This window comes from Apostichopus japonicus, chromosome 18, assembly GCF_037975245.1.
Source record: "Apostichopus japonicus isolate 1M-3 chromosome 18, ASM3797524v1, whole genome shotgun sequence".
Taxonomy (NCBI): domain Eukaryota; kingdom Metazoa; phylum Echinodermata; class Holothuroidea; order Aspidochirotida; family Stichopodidae; genus Apostichopus; species Apostichopus japonicus.
This window is the reverse complement of record NC_092578.1, coordinates 15160400-15187422: the sequence shown is the minus strand read 5'-3', so window position 1 is coordinate 15187422 and position 27023 is coordinate 15160400. Positions and strand designations below refer to the sequence as shown.

Below are 27023 nucleotides of genomic sequence, written 5' to 3'. Positions count from 1 at the left end.
CTACAAATATAATTCACAACGAGTCCAATTCTTGCTGGATTAAGAGTTTCATAGCTTTCTATACAGAGATTGATGAGTGTACTGTTATAGTGCATTAATAATGATTCCTGAAAATTAAAACGAGAATTGCAGTTGACATGTGACGAGGTCTTTACTTTATTATTAAACAAATTGATTTGTGGTTCAGTAATGATATAACATGGTATTGGGCAATGTTGTCATCAAATAAAAATGGAATTAATGTAAAATGTTGATATCTCAGCAATGGAACAAGTTATCAAGATGAGTCTTGAACTAATGTGTAATCATAAAATTTGGGTCTTTGGTACTAACATGAAATATATATATTAACAAACATATCATTACTATCCTTTGTTCAAATGATTTCAAAGCAGGAAATTCTTTTTTCTTCTTTTATAGGTCATCGTCTACCTAGATGACCTAGTTTTCGTGGACGGGGTGTTAGTGGAGGGATCTTCCGGTCTCCCTTCTGTGCCTTCTAACAACAACAACCACTCCATTCCACTGCCTTCAACCACCACCTTGGAGGACCAACCAACCGACCAGGAACAACAACTGCAAGAGAGTCAGCAAAGGTGAAATGGGAAATCTGTGAAATAAGGAGAAAGAAGTGTTCTCCTCTAATTTCCAGCCATTAAGCGTTATTTATTCATTCCTGTCATATATAATTATATTGTCAGTTATGATGTATCGTAATTCTTGTATAAATTTCAAAACGACATATGATCAGTTCAGTTTAGTAGGATATCAATAATGCTCAGTTTACAACAGTGCTCGATAAGGAAGTTAATGGCGACAAAATCGTATAAGGAAATTACTCGTATCAAGTTTCTTCTATTCTTTTCATAATAAACAGCTCACCTACCGAAGAACTGCGTGCAACAGTCGCTCTCTGCAACCAAACCATCGCCGACCTCGTCGACAAGAAACTTCTAAAGTTTGAAAAGGCTCAGCGTGGAATATTCAAAAAGCGATCGGTCAGCCATCACCGAGAGCGGGATGACGTCATACGCGTCCTAAATCGGCTTAGCGAAGAAAGCCGTCAAGTGGTGAAGATCCATCACGATATGGCATGTCAGCTGAAAATCAAGCAACGGGATCAGACGATCCTTAAGAAAGCTGTGACCAGTTTCGGCAAAGAGGTAAAAGCCAATTCTGCCGCGCGTCGAGTAATGAAGGATGACCTCGGGTCAATGACCGTACAGTGTCGAGAGTTAGAGAATCAGCTCAAGGAGACCAACTCGAGTTGGAATAACAGACTTGCTGCTAAGGAGCAGGAGTGTCAACGACACAAGGAGAAGGAGTTGAACATGACTCACTTATTACGAGAGAATAGTCAAACCTTAGATATCGTCACCTCGGAGCTCAACACCGCTAAAACCGAAATGACGTCATTACTGGAAGACAACCAGCAGCTCAAGATCGAGATGACGTCACTCCAGATGACTGCTGATAAGACCGAGTACGATCTTCAGACTTCTCTGAGATTCAAAGATAAACTACAAGCTGAAAAGTCTTTCCTTGAATCCAAGGTTAAGATTCTGAAGGAGAAACTGAGATCGCAGAGGCAGTTCTTTTGTGAGCAAGAGGAAACCCTACGCAAGCAATGGGGAGAAATGCTTCTCATAAAGGAGAGAGATTGTGAGAGGTACAAGAAAGAGATGGAAAACATTGCCATTACTTTAAACAAGAGCAATAGCGTTGTTTATAAACTCACTGCCGAGCTTAGCAACGCTAAGAAAGAACTTACATCATTGCGAAACAATAACCGGAGTCTAAAGAAGGCTATGAAGGTTTTAGAGAAAAGTCTGGAGAAAGTTAAACAGAACTTAACTACTGTTAATGCCGAGCATGAAGCTAACATGCAGTACCTCGAATCGGATGTAAAGACCATGGAAGAAAAGTTTATTTCAGATAGAAAGATTCAGAGTGAAGAGGCAAAAGTCATTCGAGAGATTCACGAAGAGGAGATGACTTGCATGAAAGGACGAATGGATTCTCAGATTGCTGCCAAAAATGAATTAATTCAGAGTCTTCAGTCCGGGATGAAAGAACTAGAAGATAAATTGATAGAACAAAGACTGTTTCATCAAGATGAAGTGAAGGGCCTTGAAAGAGAATACGAGATGAAGATCGGAGACGGAAAGATTATGACGGAGAAAGCAATCACAGAAAAGAACGAGCTGCAGAATAAGCTGGAAGAATTGAATCAGTCTTACACAGATGTGATGGAACACAGTAAGGAGATGGAGATTATCCATGAGATGAAAACAACGCAATACATGGGTGAGATTACTCAGCTTGAGGAAAATCTTGACAAAGAGAAGTCTCAATTGCAACATCAGATGGACAGAATGGCAGAATATTATAACAAAATGGTGGAAGAGAAAGAAAACAAACTGCAATGCTATGAACAGAAAATGCAAGAATCCTTCAATCAGATCGAGGATCTAAAGAAGGCTGTATCGAGAGAGAATGAATTCAAACTGAAAGCAGACGAACTACAAAGACAATTGAACGAGATGAAGAATTTAACAGAAGAACACGAACTGATGCAAGTTCGTTTATTCCTTGAGACCTGCTGCAGTAACGCTGCCATTGAAGAATTAACAGCAACCTTTCAACAAGAAAAAATAAGTTATGAGTCTAAGTACGAAAAGGAACTTAGCCAGACAAGATGTAACTACGACGTTCTTGTAAGGAACAGCCAACAACTTAGAGAGGAAAATGACGAAGCAAAGAAGAAACTGATTGATCTCCTCCAGAAAGTTGACAGTACCGGTTTACAACAAGACCAAGAAGAAATGCAATCTGAAAGAGCAGGGGAACACAGAGGGTCTTTCATGAAACACAGGGAAGAAATGCATGACATAGACAAGGGTACACATTCACAGCTTTCTTCATTGATATGTGAACTTCATCAAACTTGGCAAAACCTCATTGATAAGAACCAGAGCAAGCATCTTGAAAAACAGATACTTGTACAACATAATAAAGAGATAACGGATGAATTGCTGGCACTAGAGGAAACCTTAAAACTTTTGGAAAAGACTAACATTGATCATCAGAGGGATTCAGAATATAAAGCAGATCACTTACGTCAGAATAACAAACAATTACAAAAGAGGTTCTTAAATCTACAGGACAAACATGCGGACCTTAGGCAACAATACGATAAAATGAAACACAGGATGCATGTGAAAACTGATGGGTTGTTAACATCGAAGCGAGACAAGGGTCTTTTGTCAGATAATGACGTACAAGCTGATCGTGACGTCAGAGTGACGCAACTGAAAGGAGAACTGAATGAGAAGACCAAGGAGCAGGAGGAGATGAGATCGTTGATTCGTTGGTTGAAGAAAGACTTATACAAAGCTAACAACGATTTGATACAGCTCAAGAAAGAAAATAGTGAACTTGTTAGAAGTAAGGATAAGTTGGAGAGAGAATTGCAGCAATGGATTCATCAAGCTTCATCGATGAGGAAAAACGATGTTCACGCAATGCATAGAGCTATGCAGTTAAAAGAAGCGGAGCTTGTTAAGACTCATGCAAAAATGAATTTCATACAAATGAAAAAGAAAAATATGTGGAACGAGCAGGAAATGGAAAGATTACAGGCGATCGTCGCGGAGAGGGAGGAAGAATTCAAAAGGATTAGCCGGGATTTGGCGGATCGTGAGAGTGACGTCACAGCTCTGCTCAGTGAGTTAGACAAAGCTGAGTAAGTATTCATGTAATTTAAAGTAACAGGTTTGACGTTGTACAAACTATTTTGTAAAAAGAAATTGTTGTTGTTGGGAGGAAAGTCTTTGGTAACCTATTTCATATTTTTTTTTATTGCAAACCGGTTAACTGATTAATTCTTGGGGAAATTAACTGGTTATCGAAAAGCACCTTGAATTGCTCCCCCCCCCCCTTCTTTTTCTGAGGATTCCGTCCAGCCAAATAAAAAAGTTGACTAATTTGAATTGTTACAGTCTTTGAAAACCTTTTACCCAGGTTACGTCAGAGGTATAATACCGCGTCCAAGCAATATAAATATATCTGGGGATAACCCGGACTTCTCCGCGTTCCGATGACCTAAGAACAGGGATTATTTTGATTATGAGTGTCTGTGTACAAAATTGATTAATATACATATTCTTAGTTTTGCTCCAATATAGTTGGTTTATTATCTTCCATTTACAGGATGAAAGTTAAAGAGAAAACGAAGGAGATGAAGAAGATGCAGAAGCAAATGGAAGAAATTGAGAAAGAAAACAGGGATCTACAGGAAGAGATCATGGCTTATGAAAATACTTAAAGAAACAAATATCAGACTTGGGGCGGGGGAGGGGTGGAGCGGGGCGGTCGAGAGGAGCTTTGACGGAGAGGTGTGACTCCAGAGCGGAGATCATGGAGAAAAAATGTCGATATACTTGTTGCAAAGATAATTGACATTCTTAAAGTTGAAGAAAATTGTGCAAGCGTAACGTAAGATCAATATTATAAATTCTCTAAATATTTCACGAACTGGCAAGCGAGTAACAACCAGAAATTGTGAAACATGTAAACACAAATAAAATTAAATTAAAAATTATAATGCATTTCCCTGAATATTATTTTTCTGAAAATATTAAACCTGTTTACATAAGATGTAACGTTATAGTTCACCTTAAACAGTTTTATCTAAATAATATAAAGATTACCAAAGGTATAACATGGGTATAATCATAACAAGGCATACAATGAAAATGTCCCCCTAATATTCATATTAAAATATTCATAGCCTTTGTTTGTGTCTATTTATCCCGAATGTCTTGCCACCGAAATATGGAGAAAATGATACCAAAACCATTGAATAATGCTGCTATGCATTTGTTGAAATAGAAAACGATCTCACTCTGTTATCCTACGTTTGGGATCCAGACCAGTGGCGTAGCCGGGGGGGGGGGCGATAGCCCCCATGAAAGCTTGTCTCCCCCAGTCCCCCTCCCACTCGGATTTTGGGTGTCGAAAAAAATGCATGTGCGAAAAATATATCATTGGTCTGAATGGTCTCGAATCTCCATGATGACCATTCATGAACGACCCTTCGACCGCGGACCGGCAGTAGGCTATAGTTGCTGATAAACCTCATAACAACAGGAGGATTAAACTTGTCTTGGCATAATCACATTGACTTGATGAATTTTCCATTAACTAATTATCAGCTATACATATCCTATCCTTTCTCGTGGTTGGTCGGTTAGTTGGGTTTAAAAACACAGCAACACTATCATGTTATGTTGTGTCTCCACAAAGAAAAAAACAGGGTCGATGCGCAATGGTTTACAAGAATTTCCCTAATTGGTTAACACTATCCCTAATCCCTTATATACAAATAAATACTAATACAAACAGCCAATCATCTTGGAACAAGTGCGCATTAACTTATCAAACAAGCTAGTGAGCTATACTATACCCTTATAGAAAGGTGGTTTCCAGGTACTGGAATGCCAAAGAAGATGTTAAAAGGTAAAAAATGCTGACATCATACAGGTTTCTCACATCATTGCGCGCGTCATTGCCTCGATACTCTGTTACATTTTCAATCGGGTTTTCACTTCTGGGACGTACCCTGGTGCTCTTAAAACCGTTAAAAAACAAATTTTCAAGAAAGGAGACAATACTATCGCTAAGAACTACCGGTCAATCAGTCTATCATCCTAATAATATATCAGACGCAATCTTTGATGTCAGTTTGATATATAGTTCGGTCATTTCAATAGGTTACTTGGCTGAAAGCCCAGTCAATCTTTCCTTATTTTCTACGCGCAATTTGCAGATTTGTCGAAAAATGTCAATGCCGGTGTCAAACTCACAAAAGTTATGTCTTGATATTTCAAAGTTACTTACTAGACTGTTTTTTTTCTATTTCACTAAACTATTTGATGACCATATCAAGACATGGGATCTCAAAATAAAGGATGTTGAGAAAACTTTAGAGCAGCTTACAAGGCCTGGGAAGTGTCATTTCCAGCGATCTAGGAGACCTTTTTAGCTAAAAATTCCCGGTACATTGCGCGCCAACTAATGGTGGCGCTCCGCTTAGATAGTAACACGACGCCCTCCCAGGAAATGGTCAAGCACCCCGGCGCCCCCCCCCCCACTGAAAAAATCCTGGCTACGCCACTGATCCCGGCTATCCACGATTTTTTTGAGGTCAAGATTGGAGTTCAATCGGCAAATGTAGTTGATATAGCTATTATCTAGTTTTGGTTACTAAGATCAATTTATTGTAATGTTATATCTATACACTGTAAACATTAGTTAGTAATGGCAAAAGTCTAGTCACAGTGACTAGAGTTAGCTAGTCATTACCAGTTCGTAAGTTCGTTCGTTCGACTAACATAAATTAGTCACATAAATTTGTACGACTTGTTTGACACTCAAAGCGTGATGAGAATGTTCTTGTCTTCTGTTTGTTTACTTTCTATATTCTTCAGCTTTGACCAATGACGTCATTATTTTTTACCCAATCATAGAAGTAGTAGTAGTAAGTTGAGTCTCGTCTATCCGACATGCTCAGTGATTAACCTCCGCCACGTATCACGATCTTGCGCAAAGTTTATTGCTTCCTCGAAACTGTTAATATTAACGTCCTTAAATTGCGACTTTAGTTTTCCAAGCAACGTAGTCACGGGCCTTCCTACTGGTTTAGCAGTATGTCTCAGTGCTTCTCTTAAGGTGGCATACTCCTATTAGAGTCTATATCAATCCGCTCGAGTGCCAAAAAGCAGCGGGAGAACATCTTTTGTGACCTGTTATCAATCATAATCTAGTTTTTTGTGGTTTGCATGTTGAAGAGCATGAATGGAAGTACATGTGGCGAGAAAATTGGGTCAATTGAGGCAATTTTAGACCCCTTTAGGCCACCCAGGAGCAGCTTAGGAAATTTGTTTACCACTGAGTGAAGAGGTTTGTTAACAAGTGACGAAAACTTCCGGCTCGGATAGCAAAAAAATTTCACGGTCATGGTACGGAAAATTGATAGTGCCATGAAAGGCCAACTTGTCAGCTATCCGGTGGTGGGTAGCGTTTAGCTAGTGAAAACTTCTATCTAGACTTAGAGACCACATTACTTTTGTGATTTAGTGTGTAAGTCAATGGGGCTTTTAATGGGCGTATGCTACCGTAAGCAAAAATGCCAAATTTTTCATTTTAAGTGCTAGAAGTCCCAATTTTGGATCAAAGTAGTTGCTATGGTGTGTAAAAATGGTTTTCAAGCAAACGTCAGAAAATTTCAAGCTTGGGTGATTTTTACGCATAAATTAGTATTACAGCCTTAAAGTACCACAAAGAGCATGTGCGTTTCTATACATTAGACTAAATCAGCCTTCTGAGCATATCTGACCAGTTTTCCTCCCCAATAAACTATTGGGTCATTAAGCCTTGACCTACCAAGGCTTCCGTAATATTATTCCTGCCTCGAATCTGCTAAGTAGGTGCCAAATGCACGAAATTCAAAATCCTTCAGAATCAGACCAAAATGCCCGCAGTGTGTGTGACGTGAACGACTAAGTTCAGTGAAATTTGACATCTGTGGGCACCTAAAGTACATGGTAATCATATTTTAGATTATTTTTGCTAAAGTTGGAAGTACCTGGTGTTTAACTTAGGACAAAAACTCAGTTTCAATGCATGAAATACCCCTAATGTTGTTAGCCTAGGCCTAGGCCTCAGAATCATAATGACGCTATGTTAGTATCCTAGACCAAGTCTACACCAGCTGTAGCACAATGTTGTATGAGGTCTGTATCCTAAGTGGAGTGGCTGCTGAGTGCTAATACCTTACACAGAGAAAGTTTTGAGTCTTTTTTAGCAAATAATCCACAAAGGTATGGATTTTCTGCTCCTGCATATGAGCATCAAGGGGTTTTTGAGCCTACTCCCTCCTCATCAATTTTCTGTTGTTTGTCAATTTTCAGAGAAAGTTGATGTGCTAAGTCCTCAGCATTCACAGCTATATACTTTGAATGGGTGTGGTATCAATGGACTCAACTGGTTAGATGAGGTAACAACAAATCCCAAACAACTCTGACAGCAGAAAGAGATGTCCTGATGCTTCCATGGGAGATCTACTGTAGTAACTATGGGAACCAGTGCTTGACACCAATGGAGAATACGGTAATATGACGTTGTTGTTCTTTGCCGAGCAACAAATTTGAATGTTTTATCATGAAATATGCCCCCCTATCCACCTCTCTTCTCTTATAACTGTCTTTAATACATTGTAACAACCTATGCACAAACCTTTAAATGGACTGGATATGCTATTGAGGTGAACAGTGTATCTAGATAGCATTCCAGTAAGCTTTCCTTTTCACTACCGTACATACTGTGACAGTGAGGCTGTGGCTTACAAATCCCGATGATCCAGTTTCGGCAAAGAACACCTTCAATTCTCTTCTCTTATTCTTAGTAACCTAACAATTGCACTGGGGTGACATGCAATATCAGTTTAAAATGTTCCAAACAGTTCAGAAATACATTGGGGTATGTCCTGTAGGTCAGTTTGGGAGGATTCAGCTGAGCTAAACAAAAGTAGTTTTCATCACTTTTCAGAGCCAGAGACGAAAAAGCCCTCCCCACTGACCCTTCTCTGGATGATGTTTCTGCAGGTAGGGCAAGCCAGACCAAGTTGACTGTGATCAGGGATACCAATAAAACCTGCAAGAACCATAAATGCACCCAAATTGGTCAAGCTTATCAAAATTGGTTACTGGAAATGTTGTTGCAGACGTCGGCCTGGTTACTGCTTACACAGTATTGCTCATATGTGTATTTACACACTGCACCGTGCATACTGAAATCTCTGAAAATACATCTTTATGGACCTAAAATGATAATTGCATAGAATTCTGTTGTGGTTTATATTGTGACGACTATGAAAAGTATCATTTTGGTAAAAAAAAAAATCATTTTTCACTTAAGGTGGCATACTCCTATTAGAGTCTTTATCAATCCGCTCGATTGTTCTCCTTCAGGAAAAGTACCAAAAAGCAGCGGGAGAACATCTTTTGTGACCTGTTATCAATCATAATCTAATTTTTTGTGGCTTGCATGTTGAAGAGCATGAATGGAAGTACATGTGGCGAGAAAATTGGGTCAATTGAGGCAATTTTAGACCCCTTTAGGCCACCCAGGAGCAGCTTAGGAAATTTGTTTACCACTGAGTGAAGAGGTTTGTTTACAAGTGACGAAAACTTCCGGCTCGGATAGCAAAAATTTTTCACGGTCATGGTACGGAAATTGATGGTGCCATGAAAGGCCAACTTGTCAGCTATCCGGTGATGGGTAGCGTTTAGCTAGTGAAAACTTCTATCTAGACTTAGAGACCACATTACTTTTGTGATTTAGTGTGTAAGTCAATGGGGCTTTTAATGGGCGTATGCTACCTTAAAGCAACCTTTGCTGGAGCGTCCTCCTGGAGTCTTTACCCAATCAGCGTACCGTAGAATACCGTCTGCTCAGCTGATCAGAGATCAAAAATTCAGACGACAGCCGCCGGCAGGCGATTACTGGGCAATCAACAAAACAAGAAGATTCTTAATCATTTAACAAATCGTCAGAAGCATTTTCAAAATGTCGTCAATGTCGTCAAAAATGAAATTCTAATATATAATAATTGTCACAATTGACATAATGTTCAAGGAAGGTTTGAATATCCGCGATATGTTTGGCTGGAAAGTATGGGTAAATTAATAACGTTAGGCCTTAATAAGCGTAACTGTTGCCAACGCTAGGCCGAAGCTAGGCTAGGAGTTTAGTCTACCTAGTGTAGCCCACAGGCGCTCGTAGTCGTAGAGGTATAGTACTATAGTAGCAGTAATACACACTTGTATGACATATATTATATAAATGTGTATTATTACCTAGTATACTATATTCTATAATGTTACGAGCCTACGTCAAGTTTCTAGATACTTCGTCGACACGCCAACCCAGTCTGCATTTCGTGCACTCTGAACTGAAGATCTTTGGCGTGGAACTTACTTTAAGTCTCAGGCCTAGAACTTACTTTAAATTCTCGGCGTACCTTCGTTGTGAGTATAACATGAAATGCAGCCTGGACGCCAACTCGTCCACTACCAACTTGGATTCGTCCACACGCCAACTACTAGTCCACTCTCCCTGTTGGTGTCAGGTCCACTAGCTACCAACTCGATCACTAACAACTCGATCACTGTACCAATCCATTATACCAAGTAGTCCACTCCCCAATTTGTTAACTCGCCGACCCGTGCTCTACTTATGCATAAATGTTATCAGCAACTCCAACCTAAAAAAAGCTTCTTGTTTGTAATTTGTACGGTAAGCACTATATAGTAAGTCCGTAACTCGTCCCCATGTTCTTTTAACTTATATAGTTCATCACAAGGGCAGTTCTGACATATTTCCCCCCCATAGAGGCTAGGAGGCCTATATCATTTTCTTACATTGAAACATTTTCTGTAAAGGGAGGGGGGGGGGACAAAACTAACATAGCATATATGTTGTGATCCCTTACCTAAGTGCATTTCTTATATTTTTCACCCCACCAAAAGAAAGTATCCCACATCTAAAAAATTATGAATAACTCAATAATAAAAAATCAGTAATAAGCATAGCCAGGACTTTGAACTTTAGGGGGCATGACATCCAGCTGTGGCCATTATAATATTGTGGGCGAGTCGGTAGTAGACGAGTGGACAAAGTGACTAGAGACTTTATTGGATGATTTGTAACAATTAAATGCAAAATCATGATTTTTTAGAAAACAACTGACCTAGCCTATGTTACCGATCAGATCTTAAAATTTGGGATCTGGTACATCCCTATTTTCCAGTACCATATTGGTCAGAAAATAATGTTTGGCACAGGTGTAGGCCATAAATTGTTATTGATTTAATATTTTCTATTACGATAATTGAGAAATGTATGCAAGTTCAACCGGACTTGACAAGTTTTCATTGTTATGGGATAGTTTATAGTACGGTACATGTGTTCCAAGTCCTTTTTTCAAGAGGATTTACAATGAAGTCTGAGATGGTGAGCATAAGTGACCAGCCAATACAGTCATTGAGTTCACAGAGAATGACCAAAATTAATAGTTAATAAAGATGCTCAAGAGTAACAGTTTTAAAACGATGTATGTTTTATCAATTTGGGAAACTCAAAGAATGATACAGCAATTTCATGCAGTTTACTTTTTCATGCATTTATGTGTTATTAAAATTTGTTACAGTTATTTTCCATTTGTCTCATGCAGATAATACCATTTCATTGAACAGGGAAATTGCCATACCAGCTCCTCATTCTCATATTGTGCTAGAGATAATATTACATAGCTATGTTCATTTTCATTTAACACCAAAATCTCCTGTTTCATCATATTTTTTACAAATGAATGTAAAAATGAAATGAAGGAATTGGTGACATATTTTTGAGCAGAATTTATTGAACATCTAGCTGCCACTACCACAATGCTTTATACTACTTCAGTCATCTAGCTTTTACAACCTTGGGCAAAATAGTTAATTGCAAACGTATTTACAATATAGTTGACATTTCAAACTTCAACACTATGGTAAATTTCCCATGTTGTCAGTGCCAGTTCACCACACAAAGCTTTTTTAAGTTATTACAACATTATAGATACATGCATAAAAGTCCAGACAGTAAAATCACTTGTAACATAGACAGTTGTCATCGTACTTTCAGTTCAACAAGGAGTTTTCAAATACAAAAGCATTCTCTATTTTGGGCCCAATATGGTAGACAAAGAAATGATGCAAATATTAATGTCAACAATGATGATGAACAAATTGATGACTTTGAACAAGTAGATAATCCAAATCCTGTTGGCCAGTTGAATAATCCTAATCTTGTTGCAGTTGAAAGTAGCACAGAAGAGCTAGTTGCAGCATTTCTTATTGGTTTGTATGAAAAATTTAAAGTTTGCCATGAAGCTTGTAACTTTGTTGCCACTGAGATGCAAAATCTGCTTCTTGAGTTCAGTGCAGACATGCAAATGAAAGTTAAATCAGCACTGCAAAATGAAAATATTGATCCTACTCTAATGGATCATAACAGTTTTGGAGAAAGCTCCCTTTGGAGGTCATTGGATCATTTCAGTGATGCAAGGCATGTAAATTCTTTCTGTGCACAAACTTTTGTTGAACCAGTTGAATACCTATTGGGAGTTGGAGCAAATGGCAAAGAAAAAAACTTTTCAATTTATCAATATATTGGAAACAATCAAGTTATTGCTCAAACAGCATGACATTTTTGCTGAGGTGGTAAATGGACATTTAAGTCCTGACAGCTCCCCACAGGACTTTTGTGATCGGGCTCTTTGTAAAAATAACCCATTATTGGCTGAATTAAAAAATATTCAAATTCAACTGTATCATGATGACTTTTGTGTGGCTAATCCACTTGGAAATAAAGTAAAAAACCTGAAGTTTTCAGCATTCTATTTTCTTATTGGTAACAGAAGCTCAAAGTTGAAATCAAAATTGCATGTTTTTCAACTACCTTTGCTGTGTCAAACTGAATGTGTTAAAGAATTGGGACTTCAAAAAGTGTTAGCCCCTCTGGTAGCAGACCTAAATAAATTGGAAAAAGATAGCATTATTGCTGAGAAAGATGGTGCTGAACATAATATGAAGGGTACTCTTCCATGATTGTAGCAGACAATTTGGCTGCTAATACTGTTGGTAGCTTTCAAGAGTTTCAATACCTTTCATCCCTGTAGGTTCTGCCTTGTAACAAGAGGGGAAATAAAGGAACATATGAATGTAAATTCAGTTACGAAAAGGACAAGAGCTTCATATGACCAACGAGCCAGAATGGCAGAAATTGCTGGGATGTATGGTCTTAAGAAATCATCAATTTTTAATTATGTTGCAGTATTTCCATGTAGGTAATGGTTTACCTTCATATATTGCACATGACTTATTTGAAGGCATTGTACCTTGTGTATTGGAAAAAGTAATTTTGCATAGTGTTCATGAAAATTTCTTTTCTCTTGAGCAACTCAACACAGAAATTGACATCTTCCCATATAAAGGCACAGACAAGGTTAATAAACCTACAAAGATGACAACTGATGTTCACAGGTTCAAAGTGAAACATTTCTAATCATTTTTATGAAAACACTGGAAATGCTTCTTCTCCCAGAATTCTTTTTTGTGTCATAATGCTACTTTTGGAGTGCTTAATTTGGGATGTTCACAGATGTAGGGTCAGTGGTCATCTAAGGTCATTTTATGAATACACCAAAAGTGCTTCTTTTCTTACAGTTTCATGGCACAGTCTTGATTGTTATAATTCGGTTCGAGTCACTCCCAGATTAATATATGTCATCCAGTTACAGAGTTGTTGACAATTAACAATTCATAATCATGGACGTTAAATATGAATGTAAGAGACTGACTTCGGTCAGCTTGCGGCTTTGATAAGCCAATGTGGCTTCTTCGCGAGTTCCTGCTTGCAGGAGGATCTAATATACATACATACACACACCCATACAAACATAATAATTTTGTAGTGGCTCATTGAGGTTGTTCATGTATTGGGGTCATGCTTCATTTCTTACTGTTTTTATGGCACAGGTTTGATTGTTATAATAATACTTTTGTATTGCTTCATTGGGGGTGTTCAGAGATTTGGGTTCAATGGTCATGTAGTGCTCATTTGAGGGTCATTTTACGTAAACATTGAAAATGCCTCCTCTTCTGCAGTTAGTATGGCAGTCTTGATTATGAGTCGTCATAATAATTACTTTTGTAGTGCTTCATAGGGGGTGTTCAGAGATTTAGGGTCAATGGTCATGTAGTGGTCATTTGGGTGTCATTCTATTTAAACACTGAAAATGCACAGTATCATAACATGACCACATTTCTGGTACGAGCTCTGCACCATTGGTGCTCTTGTTTAAAGACCATTTCTGCTCAAATGATAGTATGCTGTATGCCTGATTCCAAGTGTGAAATGTATCATTATTTTGTTTGTACAGGTGCCCTCTTGCTAGTGACTGTCACAATCACAGTTGACAACTCCACCACCAAACCTCCCAACCTCATCTGCAAGTACAATTTTTTCATCTCGTATTGACTCGAACTGGGACCTTCATTTTCAGCTACCAGACTTTTCATCTGCTATTGTTAATAAACTTCAAACTGGGTCTCCACCTCTGAAAGAAGCAGAACAGTCTGCGATGCTGGAAGCCATCTACAGTGCAGTCAAAGTATATACTTAGTAAGTGCTTTATGAAGGAAGAAGTAGTTCAGTAAGAAAAGTAAGCAAGCAAGAAATAAATTTGATACCAGGTAGAGAAAATATTTCTGCACCAATAGCTGAAGTCCAAATATCCAGATACTATTCTTGAGGTATCCCATCTTTAATATCAAATTAATCACCAAAGCTAACAAATACCAAACTTTCAACAGGGAGTAACAGACTGTACAAAGTTACGTGAACTTGAAACTTTTGGAGGCAAATATGTTGGTAGATATCGGGTACATGGTGATATATGTTCAAGTTGATATTATGCATATTTATTAGGGGGCAGGCCTAAGTTGATTTTCACTAAAATAGCTTGTAAACACGGTAACTGAACAACAACAAGTTGGATTGAAGTCATACTTGGCACATAGATGGGCCATAGTGAGTAGTAGAAACCTATTGATTTTCGTGCTCTTCTCAAGAATATTAATGAGGTCACACAGGGTCAAATATTAACATTTTCAGAATTGAATCATACTTTGTGTGGAGGTCAAAACCTAGAGGCTTGAATTGCTAGTTTGTACAGTGCAATTACCTTTTAATGTTTTAACATGGCGAGGAATCACTAAACATTTTTGTTTCCTGGTTTATTTCTTGATAGTTACCCGAAGACTATGCATTATGAGCGAATTATTCAGAAGTTGTTTAAAGTCTACCCCAAGCTTGCCAACCAGCCAAATATGTCAACAGGAGATGTTCAGGTATGTCAGCAGCATGTGAGCAGTTTTTCATGAGGGGGTTTGAATGCCTGCTCTGACAGATCCAGGGTGTAATGTTTCTTCTTTTCTCTTTTTAGGCTGGGGGGGGGGGGATGGGATGGAGTGGGGGAAGCAAAATAAGGGTTGAGAGTACCAAAAGCATGATTAAGTAATTATATGTAATGCATGTTTGGTAAATAGGTAGGAGCAAGAAAGCAGAAAACATTTTTTGGAGCGAGTAACCCTATGGGCAACTATTTACAAACTGGTAATGAAGTGAAAATCTATACTGCCTCTTTAACTAACCACTTTGTCCATGTGACTTACACCTGTACATATACATGTACATGGATGCTATTGTATGCTTGATTTTTCATCCAATATTACTTTTTTCTCAGCCTATTCACCCCGTATATAGCTAATGTAGGTCCTTTGAGAAAAAGTAGGACCATGGTTTCTCTGTGAGTAATTTTAAAATAGTAGTCCATTTTTGGTAATTTATATAGAATTAATAAGTAATATTGAGACACAATACCTATAGATTTAGAAAGGTTTCTAAAGGTTTTCTTATGCTAGGTGAAATGTTTCTCACTGCTGTCACTCCAAAATGTGCTGTTAACAAAAAATACATGTCAGACTGATTTTCTTAGTAATAATGAAGATTAGGTGAATCTGTTGTACCTGACAGCAGAGTGGTGTGTGACTGTGATGTCCCCTTGATGATGGAGCCATTAAAATAATTCATTTGGTTTGAGGCTTTTTGTTTTTAGTGTCACTTGACGTGAATAAACGAAGAAACCTCACTACTCCAGGGTGACAGAGGCAATGTCAGCAACATTTTAAGATCGGCGACAACTGATCATTTAAGAAGGTGTTTCTGTGAAACAGGTCTAGGAGCTGTACCCATGGCTTTTCGATGAAGATGAGGTATTTACTTTCAGTTTATACAGCTCCTTTCAGGTTATATAAGGATCATCAGTCAAAAGTCCATATCGGGTCAATTTCAGTAAGTCAGAAAAAAATGTGTGCTCTAGTACAACACAATCAGATACCATCACCTGGACTAAAGTAGGATTTGATAATTTAGTTTGCACAATGAGGGACTTAAGTAATGCTCACTCACCATAGTCATTGCAATCCTGCTGGTGTGTATATATACACACACTACCAGGATTGCATAGATTCCTTTTGCCAGTTGGGAAAGGAAGAAACCGTCATATTGCTTTTGATGATAACTGAATGAAATCAAATTTTGTAGTGTAGTACCGTTCATACAGTGTATAGTACGTAGAATGCCATCTTGAATCAATCTCACACTTAGTATCATGACAGTGTTCTCCACGTGCATGGGGACTAGGGGGGGCGGTACCGTTGGCCGTCACGATCCCCCCCAAAATAAAACTAAAAAATTATTGTAATATTAATTTGGTTAATATGTTGCATCTTCTTAAAAAAAATTACAAACCTTCTTTTTCCACATAGTGCAGCCATGAATATTTCACTGACCAACCAGTGTAGTTTTTTTTCTGTTGTATTTGTTGTCAAAAAAAAAAAAATTAGGGGGACGGCCACTATTTTTTTCTTGGGGGGGTGGCAAGATCCACCCGGGGATGGCAACTTACACTCAGGGGGCGCCCCCTAAAACCCCTGTGGAGAACACTGCATGATGACATATGTATATGTGTCTGAGATGACTTGCTTGTAAACACAATATCTCAAGATAGCATAGTGCATATATAGAGGAACCTTATACCTGGGCTGGGGGCACACACACCTTAAAATGTTACGTACTGTGCCCCAGGATAAGATTTGTGATTGTCCAAAAATGTGAAAAACAAACATGTTGACCTTCGTCTGCAGTACTCCATAATCAAATGACTGGAGATGACAGCAAATGTGTGCCATCTGAGGTCAATGGAGGTCAAACACTAAAAAACTGGAAACTCCTCTGGTTATTTTAACAGGAACTGCAATCACTAACCTCATAGTAATGTTGACACTGAATACGGTCATTACAATTAATGTCTTTTTGTTGTAATGTAGAACTCTTTTCTTCTTTTCTTAACATAGAATGTAATCACCAAACTTTTTGAATTTCTTGTTCAAGTTTCAGATAATTTGGGAATTCCAGAGACTTGGATCCTCAATTAGGGACCTGATTCATGATGGCTTCACCAAATATGCTGATGCTATCGTAACAATGGTGAAGAACAAGAAAAGCCGACCAAACCTTGTAGACAAAGCTATTGGGCACATATGGAAACATAAGGAAGAGAGCACAAGGAATGGTTAGTATTTTATTGCATGAAGGTATGGTCTAGAGCAGTGGTTCTCAAAGTGATCCCTTACCCCAATCCCCCCAATCAAATTGGTTTCTTGACGATAGGACAAGGGGGTGTTGGGCCAGTCCAAGAGGGTAGAAGGGGGCGGTAGTCCAAAAAAGTTTGAGAACTAGTGGTCTAGAGTGACGTTTGCCAACCTATGGGTCAAGACCCAAAGTTTTGGTCGTGAAGGATTTTCAGTGGGTCACAAAATCATTTCAGAAATCCCACAAAAAACAAAATATCAGTTATTTTCTGCTTTCAACTAGACAGAACAATAATCAAGCGAACACCGACAGGAAATATGTTCATAAACAACAGCACTTCCTTAGTATGATAAGTGTTTATAGACAACAGCGTGTGAGTCGTTAGTGTACTTTAACATCAATAGAACATGACATTTTCAAGCGATAATATTTTGAGGCGGTAGGACCTCTTGGGTCGTGGCTGGGTGCCTGGGATCTTCATTAGGTCATGGGTAAAAAGTTGCCGACCGCTGGTCTAGAGAGCAGTGGCGTACTAAGTGGGAGGCAGTCCGCCCTGCCGGGTACCAGTCAGGGGAGTGCCAAACCGCGCACAGCCCCCAAATAATAATAAAATTATATTATAGTAAGATATATTCTCAAAGGGGATACCCCTCCCCTTAGACCCTCCCCAGGGTGGCATCCCTGCATGGGGGACTAAGGAAGGACCCACCCCGGGTGCCAAATATTCTAGGTAGCCAATGCTAGAGAGCTCTGTAACACTTCAGTCAGGTCAAATTTAAGGTTTGTATTAACTGTGAGAGTCAAGTGTGTCCATTGCCACACCACTAACATAGCACTGATGGTAGACAATTGCTTTAAATTGACTCAATAGTGCGAGATAACCTTTGATCATGTTCAAACTTCAAATTTAAAAGCTAGGCCTATCTGATCTTGTCTTCATCTGTATTTCAAATATATTGTAAAAAAACACCTCTGAGGATATCATGATATTTAATATTACAGGGAATTACAAAACAGTTTCACCTATGTTTTTTTTATAGAGGCCACTAGATATGCTGCAGTGATTGCATTACCAAACCCTTGTTAACGAGAAGATGGAAATATGCTTTCGGTGGTTGATGAAAATGTAAGTAACTTATATATATGATGGATAATTACCCTTAATTTCTCTCATATTTTTCCTAAGGGTTGTCATTTATTTCCCCCTTAATAATTAAATTGAAGGAAAACAAAAAACAAACTGATATTTGTATGAGTTTCATTAAACAATAAATGGAAACATTCTTTGCTTAATTTTTTTTTCCCTTGTAAAGGACCTTTTAGCATCAACAACTAGTTCTGTCTGAGTTGAATAAAGTATCTGAAGAAAAGCAAGGAAATTTCAATAATATATTTAGGCAGCTTTCTGGTCACTTCGCCCAACAACCATTTCGCCCAACTGCCATTTCGCCAAACCAGCCTGGTCATTTCGCCCAACCAGCCTGGTCATTTTGCCCAACCAGCATGGTCATTTCGCACAACATTGTTGGTCATTTCGCCCAACTTTTTTTTTACTAATACTCAGTCAGAATAATATTACTTTTTCTATTTCACTAGTTCAATTTGATTACACTACTGGGAGGATTACACTACTTTAGGCGGTTACCCATACAATGGAAGGTATATTATTTTATACAAACAAATGGGAATCAGTGTGGAATAATATCACTGTTTCTATTTCACTAGTTCAATTTGATTTATTTTGGGTTATGTTATTGGTAGGTAAATAAAGTGATGTCCGTTCGATATTGATCGGAGTCTGACAAAAGTTAGGCAATGAGCTGTTTGGATGTTTGAGGAACTGTATAGTTGTCTTTTTCTGGAGAATTGAGTGGCGTAACGTTAACAATTCCCGAACGTTTCCTTACTAAAGTTATACAAACTAAAGGACTTCAAGTTTCTTTAATATTCAGTTCGTATCCCTTAACGTTAACAATTCCCGAACGTTTACTATCAAACCTAACCCCTAAAACACTGATCCATCCTCAAGTTTCCTTAATATTCGGTTCGTATCCCGTAACGTTAACAATTCCCGAACGTTTCATTTTGAAGTATAATATTTAATCAATTAAGGTTGGGCGAAATGGTAAGGTTGGGCGAAATGGCAGTTGGGCGAAATGGTTGTTGGGCGAAGTGACCAGCTTCCTTTAGGCAAATAAATTCGTTAAATTTTTACCTTGAAGGCTGTGGACTCTGCCTCGGAGGCTGTAGCCTCAACTACAACACTGCATATAAATGACATTTTAACGTTTGTACTGTGATACCATTGAAATGTATATGGTTAAACATATTATTTATTAAATCATAACATATATAATATGGTGACTTGCACAATCATTCTAAAAAACACGGCGTTTGCTTTGACTACATGGGTTTAAATCCCATCCTGGATCTGCCATTGTGCTTCCTAAATTAATTGGTTACTTATTTATTTCATTTTCTTTGTTCGCAGCATGAAGTTGAACTTGCAATGATCATGGAAATGTTTGAAGGTGAAGAAGAAGTCAGCAGCTACACAGTTAAAGTTGATGGCTTCAAAGTCACAGAATCATCCAATTTCATGTCAGCTTTTGCTATCTACTTGGCTACATTTTATATATTTATATAACTTGGTTTAACCAACAGCTCTGAAGAAAACCCTAAACTTCTACCAGAGGATGATTTTAAACATCCAGGATGGACTCCCAGTTGACAAGTCAGTTATGAGAGTTGTAGAAAAAATAAATATGAATATGTAAATATCATATGTTGGTAGCTTGAACTTTGACCCTAAAGATGTGTGCATGTACAGAAATGCTGTGTCTTGTTCTTGTAGTAGTTATGATAGTATAATCGTACATTCAATATAAGGAACAATCTGTGATATACAGTGCCCATTATGCAATCAGTGAAATAACCACAGTACGTAAAGACATACAGAAGTTATGGCGGAATGGTTTAGGCACTGAACACATGACATGATCGTGGGTTCATGTACCAACCTGGTCGATACGTATGTATCTTTAATGAAGACATTTAATCTCAATTGCCTGTCTATACTCAGGTGTATAGGGTACCCTGCAAGGTAATTAAAAATTAAAGCATTTGCACCGCTTTATGGCTGCAATGTTATGAGATGTTCCCTGGGGAACATGTAGATGTAGCTCACCATAGTGAGCATAATGTCTGATATGTGTTACCAAGGACCATAGATAGTGTTCCGTAAATACTGTGCCAATGGTGCAATATAACTGGCTAATTTAAATTGCATTTACAGAGTGTGGCTAGCACAAATGTTACATACTTAACCAAATGTCTTTAGGCCTTTGTAACTTGTAACCACAACTGTATGTCAAAAGTGAAAAAGAAAGGATATTTATTTGTGTAATGCAAAGAGATAGTTCACTTGAGTATTCATCATTGACTTATAGAAAAACTGTGGTGAGTCATAAACCAAACATATGACAAATAATTTCACAGCAGAAATTGTAGTTGTAGAGACTTGTCTAGCCATACACTGTACGTACACATAATACTGCACACTGCTTATATTCGATAATGCACACCGGTCATACTAGTAGTATGCTACAGTGCATGCCTAAGCCCCACATAAGTGTAGTGTATAAGATCATTGTTTGTGTACTTGCGCACACCTTTGGGATCAAGCAAAGTTCAAATTATCAGCAAATGATGTTCGATATATCGGGCAAATCTTTAACATGGACTTCAGTGTACTTGGAAATAATTACAATCATTAAATGAGGTTAGTGTGAATGAATGTGGGGACCTCATTTAAAATGTACCCCAAAAAATTGACCTAAAAGGTAATTGTCTAGCATTCAAGACATAGCTTATGGTTTGTGATAGAGTACTTCTAGAAATGTTGTAACTCTTTTGTTTTCTGTTCCACCCTAGTGTTGCTTCAAAGATAATAACATATTCAACTTACATGTTCTGTATTAACATTGTACCATCACATTCATGGTCAGAAACTCAGAATAATATCACTTCCAAGTTCATAAAATGACTTCTATTATTCTTTTGTTTTAAATGTAGTTGTCAGATGTTGTAAGACATAGAGATATGTTTTCTGTTCAATGATGTATAAATTATATTTAAATATTAATTAAGATAATTTATTTGGCTAAACTTCTATTTTTATATTTGAGCTGTGTAATCGCAAACTTTCCCTTTATCTGTCTGTCCACATCTCTTCCATATGCTGCTATTTTGATGAAACTGATGGAGCCCATAATGATGCTTAGTCAGTGGACAATGAGGGTCTTTAAGAAATTGTAGTTTAAGGTCATCAGGGCATCTAATTGTTTGAAAACTGTTGAACACTGCCAACTTAATGGCTTAGGAGCATTTCAAAGTAATCCCACAAGTATTCTCAAGATGTTTTAGATCATTGTTACTTATCGGAAAAGATTTTGTCAATTTTGTAAAGATAAGTTTTCCCAATTGTCCCATAAATATATAATTTAGTTTTTAATGTTCTTAAACCTTTAGTGTTTGTTACTGTTCTTCATGAGCTGTCTTTTAAGTGGAATGCTTATTTGTCACATTTTGCATTTTGAATGTTAATAAAAATTACCATGAAACTTACAATGTGTGTCACTATCTCATTTCTTAACTAATTAGTACTTGGAATTTCGAGGCTAATAAGTAGTAGGATTTTGACCGAATTAATTTAGTCAATATTGTTTCTGGGCAATTCTTAATGAGATCTTAAACTAGTCTTGTGACCTAAATAAGTAGTCGGAGTTGCAATAACTAATATTTTTGGTCACTAGACTAAGCTTTGGTCGATAGAGGCATCGTAGTAGGACTAATTTTAATTAGTCAGAAAACTCGATTTAATTAGTCACAAAACTAATGTTATATTGTCAAATGACTAGAAGAAACTGGTCGATAGAGACATCGTTCTGACTAATTTTTTTAGTCACAATGACTAACTATTGTTTACAGTAGTTTCGTAAATAATGTCGGCAATTTATTGAAAGGAATCTTATAGGGGAATTAAAGAAACAAGAAACGAAAGTAACTTGTTTCGTTTTTCAAAGTTTTGTGTACATTTATGAGTCATTTACAGTTGATTCTAACCAATCATATATGATGTTACTAACAATTGTTCATCTGTTTACTGCACATGGAAATGCTCATTAATCCAAAACGAATTTTATTTAATTCTGTGGGAGAGGAAGATGATAATATGTACATATTATTCCTCTGAAAGCCACGGTGTGGGTTCAAACGTCTAAATGTTTCCTGGTTGGCTTGATATGTAAATTAAATTCATCTGTAAGTGATTTTGTTTTGATACAAAACGAATATTTGTTTCCACAGGTGCTTGTATGCAGGAAGCCATTGCATTGTTTAACAGGGGACAAAACCCGTTTACTAAATATGACACAGACGTGACGGTACGTAAAGGATAACACAGACGTGATGGTATTCAAGGGATGATACAAACGTGAGGGTATCTAAGGGATCATACAAACGTAAAAGTATCTAAGGAACGACACAGACGTGAGGATATTTAAGGGATCAGACAGACGTGAGAGTATCTAAGGCATGACACATACGTGCAGGGTATCTAATTGATGAGACAGCCATGATGGTATGTGAACGATGAAACAAACGTGACAGTATCTAAGGGATAACACAGGCGTGATGCTATCTAAGGGATAACACAGACGTGAGGGTATCTAAGGGATCAGCCAGACGTGAGGGTATCTAAGGGATCAGCCAGACGTGAGGGTATCTAAGTGATGAGACAGACGTGATGGTATCTAAGGGATGAGGCAGACGTGAAGGTATCTAAGGGATCAGACAGACGTGAGGGTATCTAATCGATGAGACAGACGTGATGGTATGTGAGCGATGAAACAGACGTGACGGTATCTAAGGGATCAGACAGACGTGAGGGTATCTAAGGGATCAGACAGACGTGAGGGTATCTAAGGGATCAGACAGACGTGACGGTATCTAAGGGATCAGACAGACGTGAGGGTATCTAAGGGATGAGACAGACGTGATGGTATGTGAGCGATGAAACAGACGTGACGGTATCTAGGGGATAAGACAGACGTGAGGGTATCTAAGGGATCAGACAGACGTGAGGGTATCTAAGGGATCAGACAGACGTGACGGTATCTAAGGGATCAGACAGACGTGAGGGTATCTAAGGGATGAGACAGACGTGACGGTATCTAAGGGATCAGCCAGACGTGAGGGTATCTAAAGGGATCAGATAGACGTGAGGGTATCTAAGGGATGAGACAGACGTGATGGTATGTGAGCGATGAAACAGACGTGAGGGTATCTAAGGGATCAGACAGACGTGAGGGTATCTAAGGGATCAGCCAGACGTGAGGGTATCTAAGGGATCAGATAGACGTGAGGGTATCTAAGGGATGAGACAGACGTGAGGGTATCTAAGGGATCAGACAGACGTGACGGTATCTAAGGGATGAGACAGACGTGAGAGTATCTAAGGGATGACACAGACGTGAGGGTATCTAAGGGATCAGACAGACGTGACGGTATCTAAGGGATCAGACAGACGTGAGGGTATCTAAGGGATGAGACAAACGTGAGGGTATCTAAGGGATCAGACAGACGTGAAGATATCTTAGGGATGACACAGACGTGAGGGTATCTAAGGGATCAGACAGACGTGATGGTATCTCAGGGATCAGACAGACGTGATGTCAAGGGGGGGTTACTAAATGGAGGTCGGAAGCCATCCGACAATTACATTCCTGCATGAGTTATATCCTCGCCTCGTTGGCTCTTACAAATATGCTACTTTGCTTTTATTGAACTTATTTATCATGTGGGCATATTTCTTTTCATAAATGTTAGGCTTATACGTTTTACATATTTTAAGAATAATCTGCCATCATAAAACCCATTCTTATGACACCATCATATACGTAAAGATGACATTCAATATCATTAAGGTGACAACTTTCGTCATGTTTTATAGCGCACCCTGTGTGGGGGAGGGGAGGGGTTCTCTGTACAGCAAGTATGAATTTAGAGTTTTATTTTATTACCAGGTCTACATACACCGTTTACTGTAAAACCGTTTGTTTTACATGTGTTATCACCGAAAATGTACAGTTAAGTGCGAAGCAAACGGTTTGATGACGTCATATGGACCTGTATTCGTAGCCAGGATGAAGAATAAGATGGTATCCAACCCCCTCCCTCTACCAACAGTCAGTTAGCTATTTGCGCCATCTCATCTTAATCTATTAATTCGTGACGTCAGATCCCTAAATCTGCCGTTTACAGCCGTGTGTGTTCGTGTGTGACGCAGATGCGCGCACTTAAAAGTCTGTCGTTATGCGCGTTTTCTTTGACATGTGGCGTTCACATGTCATTGCATTATATGCGCAATTATAAGCTACGTCCAGAGATCATATAGATAGCGCCTTCGCGCAATCCCTTTGGCCATACCGTATTCCATATACCAATGCTAATGGTATGTGTTCGTCAAAGGTTTCGTTGCATTTATCATATCACGCATTACATCAGTTAATACGCCAGTTTCTGCGTGAGGTTAAATGCGTCACTGTTACGTCACTGTAAGTTTCCTAATGAGGGAAATATGCTGTGGTTCCTAGTTACCGTTATCACACATTAGATGTCAACACATCGATTCTTAAAGTTTGCGTACTTGCTATACTTTTACTTTCGGAGCATTCAAAGCGATTATGTAAACACTGTGTGGAAATATGTTCATGTCTACAGTGTAGTTAATCATACAGTGTTCACACAAAGTCCCTCATACAAGAAAAAATATGTAGCAGGCGTTGCAGACTAATTGGTAAAAAGAGGTCATTATACAACCAAGGCAGGTCAATTGCGTGATCTCATGAATTTTTTCCATGATAGTGCGCTAAAGTTGGGTTCTATACAGCAGACCTTTAAATAATATCCAAAATGATATGAGGTGGCTAGTTAAATGATCATTCACCGATAGAACCAAAGCCTTTATGAGCAGAAATTCTCTCAGCTATTTTCCTATATGTACACATTGTACATTGAAGCCAGTACAGTATGAGTCTGCATGCTTGCTTGCATCTCGTTTACGTGTGACACGAAAAAAATCAGAACAAAGATAAGCAACTAGGCAAATTAAATGTGGAAGATTATATATTTAATGAAGCTTGTTTTTTTTTCTCTCTTAGCTGGTTATCTAACTCTCCATAGATTGTACCTCTGGTGTGTGCCATGTAAGCTTTTCTTCTGGATCTGCACCCTTCAGTTGTTTCTGTGCAATGACTTTCCACTCAGGATCCAGTGGTTGACTGCTATATAACCTTGAGCTTGATGAGTTCCATTTTGTTCTCTAAAAAAATTCATAAGAAAACGTTTTACCCCTGTACACACATACACTTGTAAGTCAAAAGGTAAAACAGTTGAAAGGTCTTCTATCAAGACCCTAGGTCTTCTCATATGGCTCACACAGCAATTAACCTGGTCATACTGGTAACCTGTCATATTCACAGGCGGGTAGCCAGGAATTTACCAAGGGTAGGGGGGAAACCTGCAGGCAAACTATCAGAGCCGTAGATTCTGCATTGAAAACTATCTAAGCGTAGCGCCACGGCGCTACGCGTACAATAATATTTTGGCTGAAAATGCCTCCCAGATCGTTGGAAATGGCCTTGTAAGTTGCATCTACCCTTACATTACTAGCGATATCATAAAAACATACAAAAAAAATATGCTCAGGGGGTGCGGTCGCCCCCTTCGCCCCCCCCCCCCCCTTGGCTACGTGCCTGCATATTCATACGCAGAAAGTGTGCACCATTCAAACAGCGCAACATCTACAACTATATTGGCAATGTTTGCCATGCTATATATCTAGTAATTGATTTTTACCAATCACTCTGCTGAGCTAAGAAGGTGCAGAGTAACACAATTTTCACACTTGTTGATGCAGTGCAAAGCACTGGAGGTTCAAAGTGAACGGTATTCTCTATTCATATTACATTCTTTTCAGAAAGCATAGGGTCAGAAACAGGTAATCCTTCAAGGACCAATGTTCTATCCAATGGCTTTCATGCAATTCTTTTCAGGCCAGCTGCTGGGGCATAAGAGAATGGTTCATGTTGTTTGCCCAGAGTCGGATGAAAAATGACTTACCATTAAATGAGGGCAATACACTTTATTTGTCCGGCTAATGGGTGAATAACATGATACCTTTTCCTATTCGTATGACAGCCCAATTCTCGAAGTCAGTATTGTACATAATAGAGCTAACTTCGATCAGCATCAATATTAACATGTTTTCGGACAATTCTCATTCTTTGAGTGCGACTTAGTACTTACTCATTGTGGGTAAAGCCTGTGTATAGTGCCGAAATAACGAATTTCGCACAACTAGGTCTATAAGAAAAAGGTGCCTTCGAAGTTCATAACTTACATTTACGTTGCGAAGAACCAATGCCAACGCTGCTTTCGAAGTAGGAAAAGGAAACATTTCAGCTTCGGGCCTATCGACAGAGCTTCAAAGATCGTAAAAGTTATCGTCACTCCACAGACCACCAACAAATATGCCGTCACACTCCCATCGCAGTTTCGAAATTCAGTGGTACAAACGACGACTTTGCTCACGCAGTGATGTAACCAAAGAAGTAAACAGACAGCAAAACTGCAGTGCG

General features: G+C 38.5%; 1 protein-coding gene and 1 long non-coding RNA gene across 3 annotated transcripts in view; one reads left to right on the top strand and one right to left on the bottom strand.

Annotated features, from left to right (window-relative positions):
• The window catches only part of LOC139958541 (uncharacterized), a 69609-nt gene extending 47644 nt beyond the window's left edge, over positions 1-21965 (top strand). The window contains exons 2-12 of one of the 2 annotated variants that reach the window (XM_071955673.1): positions 421-596; positions 878-3745; positions 4213-4497; positions 7974-8172; positions 8611-9741; positions 12785-12952; positions 14048-14289; positions 14918-15941; positions 17122-17302; positions 18363-18448; positions 19814-21965. In XM_071955673.1, coding sequence (XP_071811774.1) covers positions 421-596; positions 878-3745; positions 4213-4327 — 3159 coding nt within the window. In that variant the 3' untranslated portion in view covers positions 4328-4497; positions 7974-8172; positions 8611-9741; ... (4 more) ...; positions 18363-18448; positions 19814-21965. The remainder of the gene's footprint in view (positions 1-420; positions 597-877; positions 3746-4212; positions 4498-7973; positions 8173-8610; positions 9742-12784; positions 12953-14047; positions 14290-14917; positions 15942-17121; positions 17303-18362; positions 18449-19813) is intronic. The other variant, XR_011789822.1, reaches the window with a different exon arrangement.
• On the bottom strand, positions 472-27023 carry LOC139958549 (uncharacterized). The gene is made up of 3 exons (XR_011789824.1): positions 26786-27023; positions 25574-25705; positions 472-610 (listed from the first exon to the last, which is right to left on the bottom strand). It is a non-coding gene; the product is annotated as an uncharacterized lncRNA (long non-coding RNA).